The sequence below is a fragment of the Nerophis ophidion genome, linkage group LG01 (genome assembly GCF_033978795.1).
Source record: "Nerophis ophidion isolate RoL-2023_Sa linkage group LG01, RoL_Noph_v1.0, whole genome shotgun sequence".
NCBI lineage: Eukaryota > Metazoa > Chordata > Actinopteri > Syngnathiformes > Syngnathidae > Nerophis > Nerophis ophidion.
The window spans coordinates 73,419,447-73,440,714 of record NC_084611.1 but is presented as its reverse complement, the minus strand read 5'-3'; the positions used below and the strand labels follow the sequence as shown (position 1 = coordinate 73,440,714).

The 21,268-nt window shown below is 40.2% G+C and overlaps 1 protein-coding gene across 1 annotated transcript in view; it reads left to right on the top strand.

The window, feature by feature from the left end:
* Positions 1 to 21,268, top strand: part of LOC133559232 (septin-9-like) — a 236,503-nt gene continuing 215,235 nt past the window's right edge. Inside the window, exon 1 of the mRNA XM_061910816.1 lies at positions 1 to 163. Within this exon, the coding sequence (XP_061766800.1) occupies positions 142 to 163 (22 nt within the window). The 5' untranslated portion in view covers positions 1 to 141. The remainder of the gene's footprint in view (positions 164 to 21,268) is intronic.

Here is a 21,268-nt window from a genome sequence, read left to right as displayed (position 1 = left end):
AATCACACCGCATCCTCCTCTGAGCTGCACGGAGTCAGACTCACACCAAAAAGTGCGTAGAAAAGTGGCACTTTCACACTTCTTTTTCTTCTTCTACTTCTTCTACTTCTTCTGCTTCACTCGTGCAAGTGGACAGCCAGCATGAAGAAAACTCCCAATTCAGGTAAAGACTTTTACATTACATTTTATACATGCACCTGTTTGGTTGAGCCAGTAACATACTTTTACCCAATATCCTTTAGCGGCGTCTCCTGAATCTTTATCTCTCAAGTCCAAATTGCCAAACTTTCCTTGCTGTATTTTGGTCCAGTGTGCTGTGCAGCCAAGCATAAAGCACCCAAGCGAGTCATACCAAAGACTACAAAAATGGGACCCATTACCTCCCTGCTTGGCACTCAGCATCAAGGGTTGGAATTGGGGGTTAAATCACCAAAATGATTTTCGAGCGCAGCCACCGCTGCTGCTCACTGCTGCTGCTCACTGCTGCTGCTCACTGCTCCCCTCGCCTCCCAGGGTGTGAACAAGGGGATGGGGTCAAATGCAGAGGACAAATTTCACCACACCTAGTGTGTGTGTGACAATCATTGGTACTTTAACTTAACTTTAATATCTTTGTAAAGGCATAATTTTCGATAAAGCACTTGTATTGCCATCAGACTGTGCAGGTGTGCCTAATGTTGTGGCCAGTGAGTGTACTGAGTATTTGACTATCGCAGCACTCACACAGAAATGCACCTAACATGGTGGATATTTGCCATCCCAAATGCATTTTCGTTGGCGCCGCAACATTTGTAACAGCGATTCTTTCCACCTGCAGGTCAACATAAAAAAAAAAGCTCCCCTACAAGGTCTGATATATCCTAACAGCATCCCCTGGGCAAATGTCCACCACAAAGGAGCCTACAGTATTTTAAGCTGAGGACAGGCCACGAGAAGATATAACACAGTTGACTGTGATCTCTCATGCATGCGATGAAATCAGGGGAAAAAAATAATAGAGCACGTAGGGGAAAAAACACGGACTACATTCACTCAGAGAGGTCTCACTATTTATTCAGGGTCATTGCAATTGAAAGGAGACGAGAACACAAGTATGTTTACTAGTTCATCAAGTCCAACTTCGTCTTGCTGTAACCATCCATCTAAAATATAACCTGCACTATAGTTTGCTTGGCAGAAAATAATTATATTTGTATACCTTATTAGCACAAAGACTAATGGCTTTTTCCCTAAAAGATAAGTTTATTAAGTTTTGTTTTATAGTCGGAATTTAAAAATTCATACTTTCAAGCAAACTACCCGTCCGTATTCCATTGATGTCTTACGCGAAGGCCTTGGATTGTTCTTCCAAAGTGCAGACGGAACTACAGGAAGAGTATGATTTATTACTCATAAATAATGAAGGAACAACATAAGCACAAACAAAAAAGCTCGTTGCCTCTGGCACTGGAAGCTAACGGAATAGCTACACAAAGAACGCTAAGGCGGAACTTAGCACAAGAAACACAAGGAACAAACGTAACGTGTTGCATGACATCAAGCAAAAGCACCGGACTGAGTGAGGCGAAAAAACAGGAGTAAATAGCTCTCTGATTAGTGCCCAGGAACAGGTGAGCGTACCCAACACTAATCAGAGGCAGGTGAAAACAATCAGCACCCATGACAACCAAGAAACACAACACAGGGGTGCTGAAACAGAACTTAAACCACAAGGGAATCAAAATCTGAATTAACGTAAACAAACTACGATCCAGGCAACGGATCATAACATGATGTTGAAAATGTTCTTTTAAAAAAAATATTAATTTTGACTTTTTGTGTGTGTTGTAATTTTGTCTTTTAATGTCTGTGTCCAAAAACAAAAATACTGAAAATGAGACGCCCCCAATATATTTTTACAACATAACCAAAGACCAGAAATCTCTGACTCTCCTTTTCCCTGGTGTCTGTGTGTGTCAGGAAAACAAACTCTAGGACTCTCTTGGGTTGATGTGTCTAGTTAGCTTGAATGAATAAATCCCCAGACAACCACCCATCAGACTGTTTTCAAGGGAAAAAAACAATGCCGTATTGTACTCAAGTCAATAAAGCAGTTTCAGGCTGTGTAGTGTTTTCCTAAGACACTTTAACAGCAACAAAGCAGATACTCGCTGGATGACAATAGTGTAAATAGAAGGATCACAGTACAGCTCGCACATCAACGTGATCCCTAAAAATCTTCCATGAGGATAAATGTTCTGAGAGCCTCGCCTTATGGTGAACAATGCAGCACATTAAAATTGCCTAACCTCCGGTCTCATGCTTCCTCTTTGCCCTGAAAGCCGACCACTCAAGCACATGATCCAAATGATCAAAGCCATCACAGGCCTCAAAGTTACCTCAAATACTTATCTTTTTTTTTGTTTGTTATCGTCGAAAGCGAAAGGTCACATGTAGATAGATTCCTTGAAGCGTCACACTTGCTGCTTCTGTTGTGTGTGTGTGTGTGTGTGTGTGTGTGTGTGTGTGTGTGTGTGTGTGTGTGTGTGTGTGTGTGTCTGTGTGTGTGTGTGTGTGTGACGCATGAGTGAATGAACAATATTCTCTGAGCCTAGATTTCATTGGGTCCTCTTTGCATCACATAATCTGCTTGTGCCACATTTCTGTGTCTGTTTTTTTGTTTTTTCTCAATCCCAAGAGCCCATTCTGTGTGTTCCCAAATGTTGGGCGCACACACAGATGAGACCTGGGGAAAGAAGTGTACATGTAAAAGCAGACCATGAAAAAACTAAACTAAATACGCACCACTGGCCACACCTGTACTATCAAATGTGGTCTAATTCAAGAGCTGGATCAAACATTCTGCCTCTTCAAAGATAATCTACTTAAGAACAAGCTATTGAATTTTTGCAGATGAAAATTAAAGGGTTATCCTACCAAAGTTCAAGCAAAGACGAAAACACTGGCTTCTCACATCACGACACAAAAATACATCGTATTCACCACATACAGCCTTTTATGTGTTGTTTTTTTTCCAGTACGGTATGGTCAAAGATCATGTTCACCCAAAAGTGACCATGATCATTGCCAATGAAAAAACCAAATGGAAACAAAACCGCAAATGCGTTTTTGGAAGGACCTCTTAGAGAAAGTATTTAAAATGTTTTACATGTTTTTCCTAATAGAATATTCAATCAATGAATAATTTCCGTCTCCAGACAACCCAACACGCAAAAGACATTAAAACAATGTTGAGAATTTTTTGAATTAGGTCCTGACGTTGAGCAACTCAACCCTAACGTTGGAACATGCTTTTTGACAATGTTTAATTAATGTTGGGTTCTGACGTTGATTTGAACATTGAATTTTGGTCATTTCTCAACCAATATTTTACAACACGAATACATAGTTGAAACAATATGCTTGTTGACAACATTTGTTCAATGTCAGGTTGTGACATTGATTTGACCATTGAAATCTGTTCTCACTCCCCAACCACTAAAATGCAACACGGAACGATACAAGTAGTCCTTCATACCGACAGCCATCAGACTGTATAATGCATATGTTCTTTTTGACTCTACTTGAATGCATAATAGACTGTATTTATATTATACACATGTGAATAATGCTGTATAATAGACTGTATATTATTCACATTTGAATAATGCTGTATAATAGACTTTTTTTTGTATTATTCACATGTGAATAATTCTGTATAATATACTTTATTTATATTATTCACATGTGAATAATGCTGTATAATAGACTGTATTTATATTATTCACATGTAAAAAAAATACCTAAGTGTTTATTGTTTTTTGTGAGCGAACTGTGGTGCTGAACTTCCCTCAGGGATCAATAAAGTACTTTCTATTCTATTCTACTCTACCAATGTATATCCAACTACAGATACAACTATTTTGCAATGTTGTTTAAAGTTAAAGTCCTAACGTTAGTCACACATACACATTAGGTGTGGTGAAACTATCCTCTGCATTTGACACTGGGAGGTGAGGGGAGCAGTGAGCAGCAGCGGTGGCCACGCTCGGGAATCATTTTGGTAATTTAACGCTCAATTCCAACCCTTGATGCTGAGTGCCAAGCAGGGAGGCAATGGGTCCCATTTTTAAAGTCTTTGTATGACCCGGTCTAGGTTTGAACTCACGACCTTCCAGTCTCAGGGCCGACAATCTAACCACAAGGTCACTAAGCAGGTTTAGAAGTTAGTTTCAAAAAACATATATGTATAATCAGTGGTGTATCTTGTGCCTGCTAGGAACATAATAAAGCCAATAATCTATTTATGACAACACATGTCAAGTTACACGTCATACTGTAGTCAATGATGTAGGCTTTACCTATTTGCCATTCCTTTTTTTATCATGCCCTTACATGATGATACAATGAGCCAAAAACATGTTTTGCCTGTGATGGATCTTGATTTACAGGGGGTGTTTGAAACTTATTCACATATATTTTTTTAAACCAAAAAATATAACAAGAACACCAACAGCTTGCTTATGTTACCCTTTAGTGGATTGACAGAACATATACATACGTTTTAATTTTCCTGAGGGAACTCGCCTGAAGGAATCAATAAAGTACTATCTATCTATCAATCTATTTTTTAAATGTTTATAGTTTTCACAAAATACTAATTATGTGTCTCGTTCACACTTGCACACCCAGAACGCGTGCACATACAAAAAAGCAATCCCAGAGAGGAAACTAACAATTTGTAGTCATGTTGTTGCCACAATAAGCTATACCAGTGTTTCACAAATAGTGGGTCTGGACCCCCTGTGGGGTCGTGAGCAGCAGGGGAGATCATTGGTTGCGTCTACACTCTAGTTTTATTGTTAGAATTATACACAAGCCTGCAGCTAGGTGGCAGCAGTGCTAAATCTAATTAAGAAGCTCCCTGTTCTGCCCAGTAAAAGTAGTTAGTACACAGGAACATGTGTGTACAGAGGTAACGGAAGGGGCGAGATGGCGAAGTCTGTGACTATGACATCTCAGTGGCATCGTGGCGTTGTTTGCAATCTCCCGTGGGTGCAGCGAAGATGGAACACAGCGTGAAGGTAGGAATAAGAATTTATTTATACAATAAAACAAACTAAGAACAAACACACTTGCACAAAGGCACTAACCAAAAACCAACAGAACTAGCGTGGGAGCTAGAAAGAACAAAAAGCGCTAGCGTGAAAGCTAGGGACAAAAACAAAACATGAATAGCGTGGGAGCCAACAAGTATACAAAAATAGATTACCACAATGTTGGAAGAGTGGCGTCAACTGTTGCGTGTAGCAAGCAAGAGTCCAAGAAAGAATGTCAAACAAAGGCGGTCTTAAATAGGGAGATAACTAATCAAGGGCAGGTGCACGTGATCAAAAGAGAGACAGGTGGGACAAAATGGGTACCTATGACAATGGAACAAAATCAGGAAGTGCCACCGGGAACTAAGGACATCAAACACACAATAGGGTGATAATAAAACAGAACAAAAACAGAACATGACATGGTCCAAGACGTGGACCATGACATAAGCCCTCCCTCAAGGGACAGATCCCAGATGTCCCAAAAAATCTAACATGAACAACCCCACACAAAAAAGTCCAAACTTGGAGGGAGGAAACTTTGGAGGGTCGCCAGGTCGCGTGTCCCCGAATTCACCGAGGACAAGTCAGGGGGCGGCGGCGGATGGAACGCCGCTGCCGTAAAAGTTTTGGGGGGCGACCTCGTAGAGGCCACACCCGTGGCCGACTTGCAGGAGGAGGCGCCCGGCGAGGAGGACGACCTGGGTACGGCCACATCCATGGCCGACGTGGAGGAAAAAGCGCCTGACAAGGAGGGCGACCTCATAGAGGCCACACCCGTGGCCGACGTGGAGGAGGAAGCGCCTGACGAGGAGGGCGACCTCGTAGAGGCCACACCCGTGGCCGACATGGAGGAGGAAGCGCACGGCAAGGAGGACGCCCTCGTAGAGGCCACACCCGTGGCCGACATGGAGGAGGAAGCGCCTGGCAAGGAGGACAACCTCGTAGACGCCACACCCGTGGCCGACTTGCAGGGGGAGGCGCCCGGCGAGGAGGACGACCTGGGCACAGCCACATCCATGGCCGACGTGGAGGAAAAAGCACCCGACAAGTAGGGGCACCTCGTAGAGGCCACACCCGTGGCCGACGTGGAGGAGGAAGCGCCCGACGAGGAGGGCAACCTCGTAGAGGCCACACCCGTGGCCGACGTGGAAGAGGAAGCGCCCGACGAGGAGGGCGACCTCGTAGAGGCCACGCACGTGCCGACATGGAGGAGGAAGCGCCTGGCAAGGAGGACGACCTTGTAGACGCCACACCCGTGGCCGACGTGGAAGAGGGCGCTTCAGCGCCGTCGTCATGGCAGGCTTGGAAGCTGCAGACGAAGGTGCGGGGACTGCAACCAAAGCAGGCCCGATTGCAGCAGGCAAAGACAGCGCTGGGGCTTGGAGCCTCAGCCAAGGAGCAGGATCTGATGTCGGCCGAGGGTCCGGTGCTGGAGTGGGATCCAGCATAGAGTACTGTGCTGGAGTGGGATCCAGCACAGTGTCGAGTGCTGGAAGGGGATCCAAACCTGGACTAGGACTATGACGCAGACTCAGACTAAGACTCAAACTATGACTAGGACTACGACTGTGACTAGGACTATGACTAAGACTGTGACTAAGACTAAGATTAAGACTAAGACTATGACTATGACTAAGACAAAGACTAGAACTAAGACTAGGACTATGACAGAGACCAGGACTCGAACTAGAACTAGGACTGTGACTTGGGCTAGAACTGTGGCTAGGACTAGGGCTAGGACTGAGGCTAGGACTTGGCCTCGGACTTGGGCTAGAACTTGGGCTAGAACTGGGGCTAGGACTAAGGCTAGAACTGGGGCCAGGACTGGGGCTAGGACTGGGCCTAGGAGGTGCTAGCCGGAATACCGGTGGAGGCGGCCTAGGAAGTGCTAGCCGGAATACCGGTGGAGGCGGCCTAGGGGGAGCTAACCGGAATACCGGTGGAGGAGGCGTAGGAGGAGCTAACCGGAATACCGGTGGAGGAGGACGTACAGGAGGTCGCGGTCTGGCGGGAGGAAAGACCTGTGGAGGAGATCTTTGTGGAGGCAGAGTAGCTGTGCTACCGCCGTAGCACAGCTACCAGCAAGAGCCCCCCCCCCTTCCAAAAACTTTTGTTTCCGTGTTTTCCTGGACAAACAACATTTCCTCATTCTCCACCATTCCGCTGTCAGGTAAGGACGGTGTGTTTTAGATAATTGGAATAATAAACATCAAAATCACAAAACCACACGAACATAAAACATTACCTACAGCAGGCCGTTACAGTATGACCTTATATATATAGCCTATTATTATCCACAAGTGATTCACCAAAATTTGGCCGCGGTTAAAAACCTTTTAACACCAAAAGCAGCACTGTTGGAACTGGATGGTGTGATGTAAACAAGACGCACGCAATTATCTGGAGTGGAGGCAGCATGTCTGTGAACGATGTGGACGTAACTTTGATATATCCCAGACATACCCGTGGACAGCCATCTACACAATGTACAAATATTAAGAGGACAGGCTTTTAAGGAGAGAAAGTAAAACTAGAGCAGCAGCGAGAAGCAACTTTTTACGTCGTGCTTGCCGCAGCTCGCTTTTTGTCGAGTACAGCCTATAGTAACACCTGAAAAATAGCTACATTTTTGCCTGTCAATTTTATTAAAGAAAATTTACAAAAGTTCTCTAAGCACGAGAACACATCTCAACAAAGTACATTGTACAATAAGCAGCAATAATTGAAAATAGACCAAAATGATATAATATAAAAATATATGTTGATACTAATTAATAACAAAGATTTGTTTTAAAGGCCTACTGAAACCCACTACTACCGACCACGCAGTCCGATAGTTTATATATCAACGATGAAATATTAACATTGCAACACATGCCAATAAGGCCGGTTTAGTATACTAAATTACAATTTTAAATTTCCCGCAGAGTTTCTTGTGGAAACGTCGCGGAATGATGACGCGTATGATGATGCGTGTTTGTGACCTTATTGGTTGAGCGGACATTTTAGCCCAGCACCACTTAAGGCTAAAAGTCGTCTCTTTTCATCGCATAATTACACAGTATTTTGGACATTTGTGTTGCTGAATCTTTTGCAATTTGTTCAATTAATAATGAAGACTATAAAGAAGAAGGCTGTTGGTGGAAAGCGGTAGCTTGCAGCTGCCTTTAGCAACCAAAACACAGCCAGTGTTTCTGTGTTTGTTGTGAAGCTTTAGCGAACATGTTTCTCTACCACATGTCAACCAGCAAGTTTTTGGATGAGAAAATTCTGATATTAAGTCGGCTCTTACCGGAGACTTGTGCGGAGTTAGCGTCCTCCTGCAGCAGCTGTCAAAAAGGCACCTGTGATCTTGGCTCCTCCATTGGCTTCTCTCAGAGACACTGGCGGTCACCGCAGCCCTCCGACTTTCAGGTATGACTTTATAATCTCACTAAAACACTATTAACACAATGAGCAGATAAGGGATTTTCCAGAATTATCCTAGTAAATGTGTCTAACAACATCTGAATCGCTCCCACTGCTGTCGCCTTGTTTTTTCTTTTTCTAGTGCTTCACTCTAACTTTCCTCAACCACGAATCTTTCATCCTCGCTCAAATTAATTGGGAAATCGTCGCTTTCTCGGTCCAAATTGCTCTTGCTGCTGGTGGCTATAATTATAAACAATGTGAGGATGTGAGGAGCCCTACTGCTACTTCCGTTACAGACAAGGCTTTTTTATTAGCGACCAAAAGTTGCGAATTTTATCGTCGATGTTCTCTACTAAATCATTTCAGCAAAAATATGGCAATATCGCGAAATGATCAAGTATGACACATAGAATGGACCTGCTATCCCCGTTTGAATAAGAACATCTCATTTCAGTAGGCCTTTAAATGTATGTAATGTTTACATTATTTGAGCCTTTTTTAAAGGAAATCATATTATCACAGCAAATTATGCAAATAATATGACAACATCAACGGGACCACGCCCCTAACCAGGTCCCCACCACCACAGGTATCTCGGCAATTTATGGGAAATTCTGAAAGACACGTGGATAAGGCAGTAGTACCCAACAGTGACGATGTCGTACCGTTATACTCTTACTGTGTCTTATGTTATTTTCTAATACCCTCCTGAGAACCTCCGTAGAAATTTGTGCTAGGCTAGCTAGTAGTCACAACAACAACACAACACTTCCTCATTGTGCACCAATGACAGTTACGGTCAGCAAAGTTGCATTCACAGATCCCCGGAATTATGGGGATCAACATTACAACAACATGTAAGTAGTTTTGAGCATTCTCCATGTTATGTATCGTGGCAAAAAATATGACAATTTTTTGACAATATGTCTTTCTTTTGAACTCTGGTATCATTTCATTTAATAATCTAAATATTTCAATTACTGGTCTGTTCAACTTGAATGTCCCAAAATCTAAAAAAAAACAACAAATGTTTAAAAGGCATTAGTTATTTTTACGAACGTTTGCATGCATTTTTATGTACCAATTCTGGCACCATTTAGGCAGTATTTTTGAAGTGGAAATTTAGGAATTGAATCAGTTAAAATGTAAACGACACCCATCCCAAGTCTTTACAGGTTGACACAATTACCCAAAATGTTCAATACGTGAATTGTTTGCTAAGTTTGTTTGTTTTCATCATTAAGAAAAAAATCGGCATGAATGATGTCTACCAAACTTTGTGTGGTGAATAACTAATTACCATATTTTTCACCGGTACATGAGCCCGCAACCACTAAATTTTAGAAAGAAAAATGTTTTTTTCATGTGTTAGCTGCAACGAACTACAAGCCGGAGATATATACCGGTATGTTGTGAAATTTAGATATTTACTTTTAAAGTTTTTGTGTTAATTTACATACCCCAATTGTTGCCAAACGGTGCCTGTAACACAGCAGTAAAACAGCTGATCAAACAAAACAGAAAAGTAATTATTGTCTTTATTCATCCTTAATGAGATTAATTATATGTTAAAAATGTTTAGTAAGGTTCCAGATGGATTGTTCTTTGTTGTCTTTTTTTGAGTTTAAACCGTTTCTTAAAGTGGATCTTTTTAGTACCGTATTTTTCGGAGTATAAGTCGCTCCGGAGTATAAGTCGCACCTGCCGAAAATGCATAATAAAGAAGGAAAAAAACATATTTAAGTCGCACTGGAGTATAAGTCGCATTTTGGGGGGGAAATTTATTTGATTAAAACCCAACACCAAGAATAGACATTTGAAAGGCAGTTTAAAATAAATAAAGAATAGTGAAGAACAGACTGAATAAGTGTACGTTATATGACGCATAAATAACCAACTGAGAAGGTGCCTTGTATGTTAACGTAACATTTTATGGCAAGAGTCATTCAAATAACTATAACATATAGAAAATGCTATAAGTTTACCAAACAATCTGTCACTCTCAATCGCTAAATCCGATGAAATGTTATACGTCTAGTCTCTTATGTGAATGAGCTAAATACTATCATTTAATATTTTATGGTAATGTGTTAATAATTTCACACTTAAGTCACTCCTGAGTATAAGTCGCACCCCCTGCGACTTATAGTCCGAAAAATACGGTTGATTGTTTTTTAACATTTGTTTCTTTGCTTATTCCATTCAATAATTTGGCCATTACGAAAAACAAATCCATGGATTAGCCACAACTCTGTATAAACCGCAAGGTTCAAACCTTGGGAAAAACGTAATGGCTTATAGTGCAGAAAATACATTATTTTGGTGCAGAACTCATTAAAAAGGTGGACCACTTTTTTAGGGAGCTGTGTCATTTCTCTTCATTTATGTAATGTGACTAATGCATGAATCTTACTAACTACATTCAGACATACGCAGGTTGTGACTCTGCTCATAGGTCTGGCAGGTGCACCTGGTTGTGTGTGCACAGCTAAAATAGCATATAAGAGAGCATACAATTGGAGCACAGCCTGAGCCCAATGGGACTAGCAGTGCTTCCATAGGGAAAAAAAGACATCTTATGATGAACAGCTGACTTTAGTAGCCAGGGGAACCAGAGGTTTGAACTCACGACCTACCAAGCTCAGGGCGGACACTCTAACCACAAGGCCACTGAGCAGGTCTATTGTATATTATATATGTATAGATGTTTGTTGTGTATTGTTTTAAATAATGATTACATGCTGATATGAGGTGGCGACTTGTCCAGGGTGTACAACGCCTTCCGCCTGAATGCAGCTGAGATAGGCTCCAGTGACCACCCCAACCCCTAAAAAGGGACAAGCGGTAGAACATGGATGGATGGATAATGATTACATGTATGCATAATAAGTAGTGCAGTCGACCGATATAATTTCTTATCAGATTATTAACACTTGAATTTGAATTAATCATGATTACTCTTGCGTAACTGAAATTACTGTAATTTAAAAAAAGAGCCCCTAATATTTAGACACATGCAATTATTTTGGCAAAATGTCTTACAGGAACGTTTTAAAAATGTTTTACTGATATAAGTCATTTATTTGGCCAAAACTTACTCACATTTTTATCTAAAGTCTCATCTTTGAAGTAAAATGCGGCAGTGAGCACATCTTTGCACTGATGTGTGCTTGAAACCTGTCTGAATGAAAGGCAGCAGAGTGTACACTTACAGTAAGTGTTTAAAGAATGTGTGTGATAAAAATATATATATATATTAAATAACACACTTGAAAAAAATCATTCTAAACAATAAAAACAAGGTATTTTCATTGTGCTTGCAGTTTGCGCTGGAGAAACCAGCTGCGTATGAAAGACAGCTAATTATTTTTCTTCCACAGTATCTCTTCAGTGACAGCTGGATTCCCTTCACTCTGACTCATTTATTGGCCTTAAACTGCTGCCACACAAGAGTTTAACTCCCTGCAAGTGGATATTAAGTCAAGCTGTCAAACCTCTGAGGGTCACATAAGTCTTTTTATTCCCGTCACCTCCGTGCTCCAGCACATCCACTGGGATTAAATTGCTTTTATCAGTCCGCTTTTTTCCAAGTTCAAAATCTCATTGTGTTTGCTACTATAATGGCTGCTGGAGATCCTTCACATTCCAGCGAGAGTAATCTCTCTCCCCGCTTGATAACTTTTTGCTCAGCTGTTATCTCAATCCTCTTCATTCCACTGCAGGAGATGACACGTCATATTTGCTTCAGCTTTATCTTCGTTCATAGCTGCAATCTTGTTTGATTAAAACTTCTTTAAAACGCTAATACTCTAAATCAGGGGTCACCGCCGGCACCAGGTAGCCCGTAAGGACCAGATGAGTAGCCCGCTGGCCTGTTCTAAAAATAGCTCAAATAGCAGCACTTACCAGTGAGCTGCCTCTATTTTTAAAATTGTATTTATTTACTAGCAAGCTGGTCTCGCTTTGCTCAACATTTTTAATTCTAAGAGAGACAAAACTTAAATAGAATTTGAAAATCCAAGAAAATATTTCAAAGACTTGGTCTTCACTTGTTTAAATAAATTCATTTATTTTTTTACTTTGCTTCTTATAACTTTCAGAAAGACAATTTTAGAGAAAAAAATACAACTTTGAAAATGATTTTAGGATTTTCAAACACATATACCTTTTTACTTTTTAAATTCCTTCCTCTTCTTTCCTGTCAATTTAAATCAATGTTCAAATATATTTTTTTTATTATTGTAAAGAATAATAAATACATTTTAATTTAATTCTTCATTTTAGCTTCTGTTTTTTCGACGAAGAATATTTGTGAAATATTTCTTCACTTTTATTATGATTGAAATTAAAAAAAAATATTCGGTCAAATCTAGGAAATCTGCAGATTCAAATTTAAATCTTATTTCAAAGTTGATTTGAACCTATTCAAAACATGTCACCAAAATTTGAAAAATAATCTTAATCAGGAAAAATTACTAATGGTGTTCCATAAATTATTTTTTTACTTTTTCAAAAAGATTCGAATTAGCTAGTTTTTCTCTTCATTTTTTCGGTTGAATTTTGAATTTTAATGAGTCGAAATTGAAGATAAACTATGTTTCAAAATTTAATTTTCATTTTTTTCTTGTTTTCTCCTCTTTTAAACTGTTCAAATAAGTGTTTTTTTCATCAGTTATTTTCTACAAAAAACCTTCCGTAAAAGGAAAAAAAATGTACAACGGAATGACAGACAGAGATACCCATTTTTTTATATATATATACAGATGTATTTATTGAAGGTAAATTGAGCAAATTAGCTATTTCTGGCAATGTATTTAAGTGTGTATCAAACTGGCAGCCCTTTGCATTAATCAGTACCCAATAAGTAGCTCTTGGTTTCAAAAAGGTTGGTGACCCCTTATCTAAATGTTTCAATCCGAGCCGGGGCACAACAAAGAGAGCGTGTGTTATTTCAGAAATGTTAACTCTTTGTCTGCATGGACAATTAGTCACAATTTGGGTTCCCTCCGGGTACTCCGGCTTCCTCCCACCTCCAAAGACATGCACCTGGAGATAGGTTGATTGGCAACACTAAATTGGCCCTAGTGTGTGAATGTGAGTGTGAATTAGGGCTGGGCCATATGGCCTTTTTTTAATATCTCGATATTTTTAGGCCATATTGCAAAATACGATATATATATTACGATATTTCACTATGTGGTAGGTCACAACAAACGTAATGAAATTCTCTTCATTCTCTAGCGAGTGACTTTTCAAATGATGCTACATATTAGCAGTAATGCAAATTGTTATAGCAACGGTTTTGCCCCACACTTGACAAATTACGGGTGTCTGTTCGACATATTCCCACTTGAAGCCGAACCACTGCCAGACGATGGACCCCCTGCTGTTTTTATTGGGAATTAAGTTTTCTTTCATTTGTTACCAGATCCGCACCTTCTTTCTCGTATTCCCATTCGTACGGCTACGTTAGCAGCTAACGTAGCCCAGTCTGCTACCTCTCTGCTGGGCAAGGGCGTATACGTATGTGACGTATGTAAGAATGTGCGCCTGCTTGTCTGTGAGAAGGAGAGACAGGAAAGAGTGAGAAGAGCCTGAAGTTTAATGCCCGCAGCTAAAAGCAACTGCATGAGAACGTATACTCGAATATTACGATATAGTCATTTTGTATATCGCACAGAGACAAACACGCGACATATCCCTAGTGTGAATGTTGTCTGTCTATCTGTGTTAGCCCTGCGATGAGGTGGCGACTTGTCCAGGGTGTAACCCGCCTACCGCCCGGATGCCCCCGCGACCCCAAAAGGGACAACCGGTAGAAAATGGATGGATGGATATAATGCACAAGCAACAACAGAACCAATGTTGTAATAGCAGTAAAGAGCGAATGGCTTGGTTAGCATTAAGTTTAGCACACATGAGTTTAACGTCAACATAGGGCAACAACCATCATTTTAAAGCGCATTACAGAGGTGGATAAAGCTGCCAAAGATCTTCAAATGCAGTGACTGCCTGCAGCCACAGCTGTTAATGCCAATATTTTTGACGCCGCACTAATTATTTCATATTTTGTAAGCTAGCATCAGTGCTAACGGCACTGTAGAGCATTCTACTTCCTGCACAAACTTTACAGCACATTAAAATGACACAGATTACAGTATTGCATTGTTTAAACAAATATTACCGGGGTATAAAACCTGAAACTGATAAAGAAGCCAGCAAGTCCAGCAATTAAATGTACATTTCCTTACCTCATGTTCTTTAGCTTTTTTGTTTTGAATACTAGTGTAACCGGTGGTCTTTTCCTCTGCGTTGTGTGGATTTTATTGAACACGACCGACACCATGGGTTGCTGCTCAGCTGCACTTTACTGATAATACTCAGAATACAATTGTTGTCAATAACTTTCTGCCATCGTCGAGCCCCTACACAAATATTGTAACGATCCAAGGAATGTAGGCTCATACGACTTCTTTGTTTGTCTTGTCTTTATTGCACAAGATGTAATTCAACCACACAACAGCTCTCATGTGTCTCTAACCTTTTTCCCGGCAAAACTCGAAGTCCCACTTCCTATCAACGTTACTTCCCAATCTCTCCCGGAAGTCCCGCCCTCCAGCCAAAGTCCTTGGCTAACACCCCGTAGCCAGCCGCTATAATATAATAATGAACAAGAAAGTGAACTTAAGTTCTTTACAAATGACTACATTTTCTGTCGTCACATGGACGCCTTCCTCTCCCGTTATCGTAGACAAACGGGAAGTTGGAAAGCATGTCCAACGCATATAAAAAGACAGGTGTCGCAGTAATCATTGCAGTAGGAGGGACAACGAGACATTGTTTCCCTATTGACAAAACATCGAACAACATTCAGATATTTACAACTAATTTACAAATTTTGTGTAATTATCTACCCATTTTCTACCACTTATTCCCTTTGGGGTCGCCGGGGGCGATGGTGCCTTTCTCAGCTACAATCGGGCGGAAGGAGTCGCCACCTCATCACAGGGCCAACACAGATAGACAGACAACATTCACACTCACATTCACACACTTGGGACCATTTAGTGTTGCCAATCAACATATCCCCAGGTGCATGTCTTTGGAGGTGGGAGGAAGCCGGAGTACCCGGAGGGAACCCACGCAGTCACGGGGAGAACATGCAAACTCCACACAGAAAAATCCCGAGCCTGGGATTGAACCCAGGACTACTCAGGACCTTTGTATTGTGAGGCAGACACACAAACCCCTCTCCACCGTGCTGCCCTTGTGTAATTATAACAATAATAAAACATGCATTAATTGATAAGACATATTTGACTCTGTTACACTAGTTTAATTTGACTTATCCAACAAATGTTTACCATGAAGTGAACCAAATATTGTTCAGCTTAAGTTCTTTTCTGCATTAGTAGTTCAATTTGACATATCCAACAAATGCTCTCCATGGGGTAAACTAAATATTGTTCTGTTAAATGTCTTTTTATGTGTTAGTAGTTTGACTCGACATGTTTACCCTGAAATGAACAACATATTACTCAGTCATAGGTCTTTTTTGTGCACTTTTCAACTTTTTTATTCCCCAGTGGATGCCAAATGGACAAAATATAGTTCTCAACTATCAGTCTTATTTCTAATCATTTCTCACACAGATACATTTTTGTAAACAACCTAAAATCTTTAAAATTACCAAAATATTTACTGTGCAAATTATGTTCACTGGTATAAAATGGTTCACGGGAGTTTAAAAAAACACAAATAAATTGTTATGTAAAGTATTCCATTGTTTACTACAACACTGTTTTTATTTCAAAATGATAACAACCCCAAACGGGACAAACGGTAGAAAATGGATGGATGGATGGATGGATGGATGGATGGATGATAACAATCAATGTAAGGTTTTTGCTTCAACTCACCACAAAACTTTGTCGTTTATTTAACCCTGCTAACCAACCAATGGCGATCAGAATGCTTTCATGCATGAGCAGTAATTACATACTGTTACTTTAAATACTGCTCGCCTTAATGACGATCTCCGTGACGAAACATCTCGAATCTCCTCACAGCCGATCGGGCATGCGTGCAAATCTTAGTATGACATCATGTGGGCGCCAGGTCAGTGCTCATCTAAAAATAGAGCTCGACGACGACGTTTCAGCGTCAAAAAGAGGGCGGGTAAACGACATAAAGATGAAAAACAGGCCATGCCACTGCAGTTCAGCATAACGAGCAGCCAGCCAGTCGTAAAGGATTTTGCTCGTTAGACAAAAACACCTGATGTTACACGCAGATGCCATTAAAGCAACATCATAATTAGAGCACCCTTGTTGTTCTACATTTGGCTTCTCACGCTCATTTACGTGAAGACATCTCCTTCCTGATGCATCATGTATAGAGCTGTAAACTTTAGCCAATCCCTTTCTGTTAGCGTGTTTGTCTCAAACGCCTAGGGAGTGTAGCGTTCTGCACAACTTGTTATCTTTTAGCACGACCGCAGTCGTCTGGACAGAAACTTCAGATCAGATAATGGACTCGCGGGATGGTGTCCCACAGGCAAACGTAGATGCAGCAAGGAAGCCAAATTGCTCTAGAGAAGACAAGGACGAGGTGATTATGAGCCTAGCAGTCATCAAAATGGCCAACGGATGATCTGTAGAATGTGTAGTCATTGAAAAGATTAAGGGCAAGGGTTCACGGGTGTCAAAGCAGATCTATGAATCGGTGACTAGAAGACAAGAGTTTTATAAGTAAAATGAGATATATCTTGATCGGAAACTCAGAGGAATATCCTTTCAGTGATAAGAGACTGTGATTAATGCATTAATCAAGAAAACCATTGAATCTGCTCGCATCCATAAACCTGTATGTAGTCTGAGTTTACCATAAAACCTTACAGATTGTCTTTGTTGGTCACAAAATATAAAACAAAACCCGTGAGGTTGGCCCGTTGTGTAATTCGTAAATAAAAAGAGAATACCATGATTTTCAAATCCTTTTCAACTTATATTTAGTTGAATAGACTGCAAAGACAGGATATTTAATGTTTGAACTGAGACACTTTTTTTGTTGTAAATAATCATAACTTAGAATTTAATGGCAGCAACACATTGCAAAAAAGTTGGCACAGGGGCATTTTTACCACTGTGTTACATGGTCTTTCTTTTTAACAACACTCAAGTGAACGTTTGGAAACTGAGGAGACCAATTTTTGAAGTGGAATTATTTCCCATTCTTGCTTGATGTACAGTTTAAGATATTCCAACAGTCGGGGGTCTCCGTTGGGGTATTTTATAATGCGCAACCCATTTTCAATGGGAGACAGGTCTGGACTACAGGCAGGCCAGTCTAGTACCCGCCCTCATGTACTACAAAGCCGCGCTGTTGTAACACATGGCTTGGAAATGTTTTGCTGAAATAAGCCAGGGTGTCCATGACAACGTTGCTTGGATGGCAACGTTTACTATATTGCCAAAAGTATTTGGCCACTTGATGAGGACACGACGTCCACCGTTTCCAAAAACTATTTGAAGTGTGGACTCGTCAGACCACAGAAAACTTTTCCATTTTGATTCAGTCTATCTTGGATGAGTTCGGGCCTAGGGAAGCCGGTGGCGTTTTGGGTGTTGTTGATTAATGGCTTTCACTTTGCTTTTATACCCAATCATGGCACCCACCTGTTCCCAATTAGCCTGTTCACCTGTGGCATGTTCCAAATAAGTTTTTGATAAGTAAGCATTCCTGAACTTTCTCAGTCTTTTTTGCCACTTATGCCAGATTTTTTTTAAACATGTTGCAGGCATCAAATTCTAAATTAGCTAATATTTGCAAAAAATAACAACGTTTTCCAGTTCGAATGTTAAGTATCTTGTCTTTGCAGTCTTTTAAATTGAATATAAGCTGAAAAGGATTTGCAAATCATTGCTTTCTGTTTTTATTTACCATTTACACAACGTGCCAACTTCACTGGTTCTGGGTTTTGCGGTGATCTCCTAAGATTGAGTGCGCAATCAATAGCAAGTACAAAAATTATGCAGACTTTCTTATTTAAACTGAAATTTTGTGTGTACTAGCGACTGTGCCAACTGAGACACCTTTTTACTGCACTCATGTGGATGAACGATAATAAAAATGTTAACCAATACCGACTACCGATATTGATAACCAATATTTATGTATATATATTTACACAAAATGTTGTCAGATTTAACAGATAATTTAACAATTCACACTTAGGCCCAAAATGTATATTTGAAAAAAATATACATATCTGTTGTTTTTTACTTAACTAAACATTTAGTACAAATCCTCTTTGTACTGTAATTCTGACCAATGCAGACAATTACAATCATTGTGTGGAGAAACACAATTTGGGGATTTATTGAGATTTCAATTGATTTATTTTTTAACCGATAGGCATCAAAAAACACAAATATTCTAAATATGATTTTGTGAAATGAAAAAACAATCTGTCATGGCATTCAGAAAACAACAAAACACACAACACCGCACGAATCAAACTTGCAGACCTTCCAGGAAACAACTACAATGATCCAACCCCATCCAGTGGAACAGGGCTGACATAAAAAAAAACACTGATTGGCAACCAGGGACAGGTGGCAGACAAGCAGTGGAAACTAGAAATAAGAACTCCGGAAAAGAAATAACACCAAAAACAAGGCAATAGTAAACTTTAGTCATAACACTAAAGAAAAAAAATAGCATTTTGATTTGTCATAATATTTTGAAGATTAGACTTGTGTATTATATTGTTTTTACATGTTTTTCATTACAAATAATTTAAACAACCAAACACGGTTGCAATGCATTCATAAATTCAATACTTTTTTTTAACTATCTGCCACACGTTGTGTCTGTATAGAAAAAAGCGACAGTATTGTTTGAGTTCCGTGTCTTGGTCTCATCACATGTTTGCTCCTCAATTGTTGCTAGGCAGAATTTGTAGGGCTCAATCATAATTGCCCCAGCACAGAGACTACTATGTAGCGGAACAGACTTGAATAAAACCAACGTCCTTCCATTTTCTATTCCACTTTTCATTAGAATTGATAGGTAGCTGGAATCTATCCCAGCTGACTGACATTCACATGTACATATGCACAAATTGCAGTCTCCAAGTAACCTAATGTTTTAGGCTTGTGGGATAAAACCAGTCCAAGCACAGGGAGAGAATGCTCACTCCACGCAGATTGGATAACCATTACGTGACATAGGCCTGTAAGTTTTGAATTGGCATGGAAGCAGACTTTGTAGTGGTGAAGGAACAACAATGTCAGCTTTAAACAAGACCACTGCCAAAAACACAAAGGAACAATGAGATCCAAAGTAGACACTCCATCTGGGAGTATGTCACATTCATCAAGCAAGTGTCATAATGTGGCAGTTAATTTCAGTTTCAATACATCATACACTCCTGTACTCATTTTACTAAAAGAAACCCTATTTATTTTCATGTTTGATTAAATCTCCCATAGGTATTTCATTGGGCTCCGATCTGGTCACTGCCAAGGTTGCAGTCTCTGATTCACTTCCTTGTCATGCTCACCACACCATCCATTTATTTCGGATATGTTCCATAGCCAAACTCCACATGAGCAGAGATCACTGCAGAGCTTGATGTCTGTGCGTGCGTGTGTGTGTGTGTGCGTGTGTCTCCAGGCACATGTGTCTGACTACAGTCTGTGTGTATGTGCATGTGTCAGGGTCCAAGAAGTGGATTTGGACATCAGTGCCTTGGCATGCTGATTATAGAGCTCTAAAGCCACAAGGAACCGCAGGAACTTTCGAGTTCTTTATTCTCTTTCTCTTTCCAACATCGTCCCTTTTTCGCTCTGGGCACATTTTGCAGAGTTGGAGGTGAAGGCGGCGTGCCTTGTGCTGATGTGGCGTTATTCATAGATGCAAGCTCAACTTTGAGGTTTGAGATCACATTGTTGAGACCTTAGATTAGGGGTCCTCCATTACATTTGTGTGAGGGCCAGAATTCTTTTCAGCAGACACTGTATGGGCCAATATTAAAACAACTAACAGAAAAACAGTAATATAAACATAATGTATATAAATTCTAATAATACAAATTAAAATATTGTGTAATATTTTCTATTTTCTATTTTCAAGCCAATACACTATTTTCTATTTTCAAGCCAATACCTCCTAAATCTTAGGACCGATATCGAATTAAGACAATATTTTTTTATACAGATTTCATTGTTATTTACCAGAATGCAGGTGTCTTTGTAAACCTTCCAAAGAAACGTTGGAGCAATGCTGATGTTTCAGGTAGCTGAAGAGGTTTCATGTGTTTAAGGTTGGTGTTTATTTTCCTTTTCGCCGAATGCTTGCAGATTTTTAGTGCAAATACAATAGCACGCAACATGTCTTTGTACGAAACAGCGATGAAGTCCCACGCAATCGACGCCATGTTTATTCACACTGAGCTCAGGGGAAGTTCACCATTTACAGCACAAGCAGGGAAAAGGAGTGCTTTGTTTACTCACCCTAACACATACAGTAGATGCGCCTCATTGGAGCATTTTCATTTTTTTTATCGGATCTACTTTTTTGTTGTCAGATTTATCGGTATGGCATCATAATCCCCATATCGTTCTGATAATTATCAGTCTATTATTGTGCAACCCTCATCACCCATTGAGCTATCCAGTAACTCGTAATGTATCTCCTCTGTTAATTTTCTGTAAAACGGTTTCCTTATTTGATTAAAAAGCCAAATGAAAGGCTTTGAGGCATCAGACTTT